Source organism: Sceloporus undulatus, chromosome 5 (assembly GCF_019175285.1).
Source record: "Sceloporus undulatus isolate JIND9_A2432 ecotype Alabama chromosome 5, SceUnd_v1.1, whole genome shotgun sequence".
Lineage (NCBI taxonomy): Eukaryota > Metazoa > Chordata > Lepidosauria > Squamata > Phrynosomatidae > Sceloporus > Sceloporus undulatus.
In genome coordinates this window covers 166,410,715-166,417,740 of record NC_056526.1, presented here as the reverse complement: position 1 = coordinate 166,417,740, position 7,026 = coordinate 166,410,715, and the positions used below count along the sequence as shown (strand labels likewise).

The following is a 7,026-nucleotide window of genomic DNA, read 5'->3' as shown; positions in this document are numbered from 1 at the left end:
TAGTTATGCTCGAAATGGAGGACATTTTGGGACTCCTCCCGGACAGAAGGTTGTAATGTAGGACATGTCCTGGAAAGGGAGGGTGTCTGGTCACCTCTCCTGCCCATGAGAACGACAAGAACTTTCTGCGCCTGCGCGGAGTGTGGGCGTGGCTTATCCCAGTGGGCGTGGCTTCATTATCTCCCTCTCGGGAAGGTCCTCCAGGTATGGCCACGTCGATCCATGCAAAGGCCACGTCTTACGTTTCTAGGTCTTGGAAGATCCATAACACGGGGAGAGCACACTAGGGAAAGGGGGAAAAACCCGTCCGCTTGTATATAACGACCCTCATATTTATTCATTGTATTATGCCGCACTGTGTCTTATATTAACCAACGTCTTGCGGGGGGTTTGTTTTTTTGGTGAGGAATTTGTTTTATCTCCCTTTCAGGACCGCTGCTCTACGGTAGCGCCTCGGAGCTAGAGCGTTGGGACGGTGGCCGTGGAGGGTCAATGCGGTAGCGAAGTCGTTCTGAGTAGAGGGAGTCCCGCCGCAGGCATGGAGACGCTGTACCGGGTGCCGTTCTCGGTGCTGGAGTGCCCCAACGTGAAGCTGAAGCGCCCGGGCTGGGTCCACATGCCCTCGGCCATGACGGTCTACGCGCTGGTGGTGGTCTCTTACTTCCTCATCACCGGAGGTAAAGGGTCAACAAAGGAGCGAGCTTTCTTCCTGCTGCTCCAGAGAATAGAACACGGAATCTCTGCAGCAGCGGGAAAAAAGCTTGCTCCCTCCTCAATATGGCATCCCTCCAAGTTCTGCTTTGGCCAGGCCTCACCTGGAACTGGAATACTTCAGTGGCTGCAAACTGATTTCAAAGCATTCAAAGACACGGTCATGTTAGTCTGGAAAACCAGTCTCTCCAAAGGACATTGCAGCACTTTCAAACTAAGGCTGCATCCACACGGCAGAAACAATCCAGTTTGAGACTCCTTTAACTGCGCTGGATCAGTGCCAGGGAATCCTGGGACCTGTAGTTTGTTGTGGCACCAGAGCTTCCTTGACACAGAAGTCTAAATAATATCACAAGACTACAATCCCCAGAAGTCCATGGCCTTGAGCCACGGCAGTTAAAGTGGAACCAAACCAGATTATTTCTGCAGTGCGGATGCAACCCAAGGAGCACTGCAGAAATAATCCCGTTTGGCCCCACTTTAACATCCCTGGCTCAAGGCCACGGACCTCTGGGAACTGTAGTTTGTTGTGGCACCAGAGCACAAAACACACCATCCTTCTTTATAGCTTGTTGTTACCTTAACATTCACAACTCAATACTGTACCTAAATTTCAGTTTGATCATAGAATCGTGCTGAAAGACCTAGAAATGGGCAGAGAGGTGTTTTCCTTAGGAGTCTCTAGGCCCTCCCATGAAACTTTATGGTCCCCTTCCCATAGCATGTCTCTGGACGACCTGATGGTTCCTAGAGAGAACATAGTAATCAAATCTGCAAATGTGAGGACTGACTGTAATAGTAGCTCTGAGTGTTCTTCCTCATTCATCATGCCTGGATGCAGTCATAGTTTTGACCACGCTCTGATGTGCTTCAGCCATGTGTCCTGTTTTTCACCTGTGAAATGTTGAGAGGCATTGCATTTGGTGACTGCTTTAATGGAAACTCATAGTAGAATATAAGGCCAGCCCAAAAAAAAAAAAGGGGGGGGGGGCACAGAAATTCATGTGAGTTCTCATGGTGTCATTAACTATATAAGTAATTAATGTGTTCAAATATTCTTGGAAGTATAACTTGTTTGTTTTTCTATTAATATTTGAGTTCAACCCAGAAGCTACTGGAAATCCCTGATCACGGTCTGCCAGCTTTAACAAGAGGCACCTTTGGGTTTCCATTGCCACCCAAAACACACACTGCTTTTTCCTTTTATATTAAGACCTGACAATGTGTTACCAACCGCTTTTTCTCCTCCTCCAAATGAAGAATTTTCACAGAAGATGCTCAGCTAAATATTTTATGACTAGTAGTAAAGCCTTCCTTCCTAACTAAGTATATATTTTTTCCTTTAGGAATAATCTATGATGTGATTGTAGAACCTCCCAGTGTTGGCTCAATGACTGATGAACATGGGCATCAGAGGCCAGTGGCATTCTTGGCTTACAGGTAGATGTTTTATATTGACATAATCTCTAATTCCTGAAGTTACCGTGGAGGGGATTTGTCAGTGAAACTCTGCATGTTGGACTGTATGTTAAAATGCAGAGTACTAGCAAGTCAGTAAATAAATAAAAATGCATGGTTTTTACCAATCTTTCATGTTCAGTTCGGTTGTATTGTTTACACTCATAAGTTATCATTATCTCAAGAAAAGGGGAAAAAAGGAATAGTTAGGAATGAGAAGCAAAAAATAAGGGTGCCTAAACTTATTTTAATACAGTTAGTTTTCAAATACAAGGATAACAAATGAAATTCTGTGTATACTATTCAGTAATTCAAACTCATTTTTGTAAGTAGCTAATAGCAAATCAGGAGTGAAATAATTTACTCATCTGCTAGGAGGGTGGTAGCACAGAAATACAGGCTGCTGCTTCTTCTTATTGTTGTTACTACATTTATTTCTGTCCTGACTTTCCCCCACTTTGGAACTCAAAGCAGCTTACAACAAGTTAACAAACACATTGTTAAAAATTAATAAAATACAATAAAATTTTTAAAAGCAGATTAAAACGTATATCATTGAGACACATACACACATCAGCACAACAGTTAGCAGGACCCAGCACATTGTTTAGGTGAACAGACCTCATATAGTCACTCATCAAATGACTGTCGAAACAGAAGAGTCTTTACTTGTCTGGGAAAAGAAAGTAGGGAGAGTTAGACTGGCACCCTCCCTACTTTCCTTTACAGATAAGTAAAGACCTCCAGTTGATAGAGCAGTCTGTTCCTCTTTTGTGAGCCCTCCTGATTTCCATGTTATCTGTGGAGAAAGCCAGGTCAGTGACTTGCGTGGAATTCTTGGTCACTTGTGGATATCAACAAGTTGGTAAATGTCTTAGGAGTTTATCGCACACCATCAGTTCCGCCATGCTCCCGTCACCCCAGCGTCATCGATCTGCGACGGGAGGCTCCTGGTGGGATCGCGGATGGCGCTATTAAAGGGGAACGCTTCCGTTTTTGTCATGGAAGCATTCTTGTAATTGTTTTAAAAAGGGCCCTTTTTCAATAACTATTTGATCTGTTTTCTTTCATCTTCTACCTGAAGCTACACCTGCTCTGAGTTTGCTAGTTGGTTAATTGATTTGTTTGTCACTTATTTTTTATTTCTAATATTTTCTCATTTTTTATGCAGAGTAAATGGACAGTATATCATGGAAGGGCTCGCTTCCAGCTTCCTCTTCACAATGGGAGGCCTTGGCTTTATAATTCTTGATCGTTCCAATGCGCCAAATATCCCAAAGCTGAATAGATTCCTGCTGCTCTTTATTGGCTTTGTCAGCGTTCTTTTGAGTTTCTTTATGGCCAGAGTGTTCATGCGGATGAAATTACCGTAAGTCAGTTTTTTCTCTTATAATTGTGACTCTTCCTTCTAAACTGCATCATAACCCAAAAGCATAACTGGGGTTAAGGGGGAAAAGAAAGTGGCATATTCTGAAGTTTGACAAGTGGCTTTTGAAGTTCCATTCTGGCTTCAGGCCTGGCTGTGGGATGGAGGCGGCTTTGGTCATCTTGGTGGAAGACCAATGCTGGGAACTGAAGCATGTCTCTGTTGGTTCTGGTGAACTTCTCACTGGCTTTTGATACTATTAACCATAGTGTCTTACTGGGATGCCTCTGGAATGGGACTTGGGGGCCCTGTTTTAAAATGGTTGCTGTCATTCCTAGAGAGGCAAACTCAGAAGGTAGCAACTTGGGAATTCCCATTCAGTACCTTTGTTGTTGTCCTGTGAAGTCCCTCAGGGCTTGGTACTGTTCCTCCTGTTGTTTAATGTATACAGGAAACCAATGGGAGAGTTTATCATAATATGCTGATGACACCCAACTCCATCTCTCTTTTCTATCTAATCCCAAGGAAGCTCTTTCAGGAGTAAACCATTTTCTGTTGTCAAGTAATTGACTGAATGAGAACAAATTGCAACGTAGTCCAGAAAACACTGGTGCTCTTGATTGGTCATAAAATAGATTAGGGGATAGAGATTTAAGCTGTGCTGGATGGGGTTACATCCCCCTTGAAATCCCAGGTCCACAGCTTGGATGTACATATGGTCTCATATCTGAGCCTGGATGTGCCGGTTTTGACAGTGGCCAAGAGTGTGCCAGCTGTGCCCATTCCTGGAGATATCAGATAGGCTATGTCTCGATTATTGGTATGTCTCATTTGGATTAGTGCAACACCTTGTATGTAGGGCTGCCTTTGAAAACTGTTTGGAAGCTACAGCAAGTAAAAAATACTCTGACTAGGCTGCTGACAGGGTCTAGTTACATGGAGCATATACCTCCCCCACCCCCAAGTACCTGTGAAGGGTTTCTTCCTCTCTGTTTTGATCACTGCTATTTAGTATTCCTTTTATTTTATGTACAGATATCTTTAGATCTTTCTTTTCTTTTATTCTAGGGGCTACTTAATGGGTTAGTGTGACTGCTGTGAAGAACAGATTGGATTTGCTTTTTCATCTGAAGAGGACTGGATAATAAAACCTCCAGAGCCCCAAACACTTCTCCGAAAAGACAAGAAAATAGAGAGTGGACTAAGGACAAGGCTGATTTCTCATTTCTTCTTATATAAAGAGCAACATTTGTTTTTTACAATTTGTTTAACAGATTTGTGTCTATTTTTCTCCACTGTGAAAAAAAAAGTTATGTTGAGGTGTGTCACTGACATAAATGTAATTGCATTACAAAGTGACAACACCGGTTTTCTTCTATTCTCTCCTTCCATTATACAAGCTCAAATTAATAATTTTGTACATCCTTTTTACACCATGTCTTGTTTTGTCTCTTCATGAGAGAATAAATTGTGTAAGTTAGGAGGGGAGAATAGTAATAGACTTTTTAAAATATGTCAATAAATTGGAAATAAGAGTTTGTCACCAAAGAGTTTGATCTAGAGCAAAAAAACCAAGGATAGCAGGTGGTTTTGTGGCTATCACTGGGTAATTCAGTCCAGCCTGACAGTGCTAATCACATTTTGAGAACATGGAATCAGAGAGAATTGGAAAGTTGTGGAGAATACATAAATACTTCCACCCTCCCAAATAGATGATTGATGCTGTAGCGTAGAATACTTCGCATGGTGCACAGAGTGGGAAGGAGCACGGCTTCATGTCAGTTTGGATGCTTGATAATGTACATTTGTAATGGCAGTGAATCTGGCCTGTTTTTGGAGATTTATTAGTTTCTCTGTATGGGCCATGTGTGTTCTGCCAAAGACATGTCTTGGGTAACCTTACCGTTGACCTGAACGATAGTAGGTTAACATGTGCAAAGGAAAGTCCACATATAATTAAGAGATTGGGGAAAACATGCAAAATTATGTGAAAGTAGTTCTTCCTTTCCAAAAATATGACATATTAAACATCTTTTCTACTAAATTACCATGAGTGTTTTCTCCATTGTTTACTTCCTCACAAGATCTCTGTTCCTATTATACAGATGGGAAAGGAAGAGTAACATATTCAAGGTACAGTGGTGCCTCGGGATACGAAATGAGCGGGTTACGAAATTTCCGGGATATGAAAAAGTTGGATTGGCAAAAACTGTTTCGGGTTACAAAATATTTTTCGGGTTACGAAATTCATTTCGGCGCGAAATTCAAATGCTATAGGCTTCCAGCGCTAACGGAAAGCTATTTCGGGTTACGAAATTTTCGCGTTACGAAAGGAATGGCGGAACGAATTAATTTCGTAACCCGAGGCACCACTGTATAATAAGCCTTTTGATAAAACCATATACTGCTTTTAGCTGTGGCAGGGCAAGTTTTCTCATAATGAGTTTGCCATCTCTTTGTCTGTCTCTCTTTTTGTTTGTTGTAAGTAACCAAGGCTCAGTTGATATTCACATTGGGTTGGACTGAGGCCAGTTGAAATCACTGGGATAAATTTTTCATGACTAACCTAAGTTTTGTTGATTTCAATCTATTCTAAGTATTATGAATGTACTTTGTTCCTGGATGTGTACCCCCCCCCCTAGATAAAATGAGATAGGCAATTGGCTTGTTAAAACTGCCATTCACAATGCTATGTGGCTTTCAGTGCTGCCTGCCTTTAGGTGGTAAAGTAGCAGCCAGAAAATCAGCAGGACAAAATAAATTTTAAATTCTGGGAAAGAGAAAATTAAAGACCATGGTGAAGTGCCTAACTGGCAATAGTTAAGATACTTCCCAAGTCTGTTTGGAGAAGAGTGTCCTAGATGTGGGATGCCATCACTGAAAATCATCTCTTAATAGCTGTCTGTTTAAGGCAAAGGATCTTGGACATGAACATCCTTGAAAGAGCAACTTTATCAGGGGCATGAGTCTAAAGAAGGAATGTCAAAGTTTGGTCACTAACTGCAAAGAACTGCTTCAGTCTCAGAAGGCTGGAATGTCTGGAAAGGAATCTTTGGGGTAGAACTTAACTGACTGTCCAGTTTATTTGGGACAGGTTCTTCAAGTAGAGCCTTCTGTATTGTCTTCAGAGGCAGATCTGTATATAATGAATTTACAAGAGGGTTGGAATCATGCAGCCTTCTAGATGTTCTTGGAGTGCAGCTACCAGCATTCGTGTCAGCTAGGGCTGGTGGGACTTGCAGTCTGGCAGTGTCTGGAAGGCCACTTGATTTCCACACATGCATTTCAGTTACCCATCCTGGAAGTTAATAGATCTTGAATCCACTATAACCAGACTATTCCAATCCTGGAATAACCATACATGGCAGAAAACAGTAATAATAGGTATTCCATCTCACGATAAGTGATAAAGTTGTTCATGGAACATACCTAAGCTGCACACCTGATCATTCAGGGTGAGTACAACCCCTATCACTGAATAACAGAAAAGT

General features: G+C 42.0%; 1 protein-coding gene across 1 annotated transcript; it reads left to right on the top strand.

Annotated features, from left to right (window-relative positions):
• The first annotated feature begins 440 nt into the window (after positions 1-440).
• OSTC (oligosaccharyltransferase complex non-catalytic subunit) lies at positions 441-5,579 on the top strand. The gene is made up of 4 exons (XM_042470300.1): positions 441-677; positions 2,058-2,151; positions 3,341-3,538; positions 4,604-5,579. Exons 1-4 carry the CDS (start codon positions 539-541, stop codon positions 4,620-4,622), a joined length of 450 nt encoding a protein of 149 aa, XP_042326234.1. The 5' UTR covers positions 441-538; the 3' UTR covers positions 4,623-5,579.
• The last annotated feature ends 1,447 nt before the right edge of the window (positions 5,580-7,026 follow it).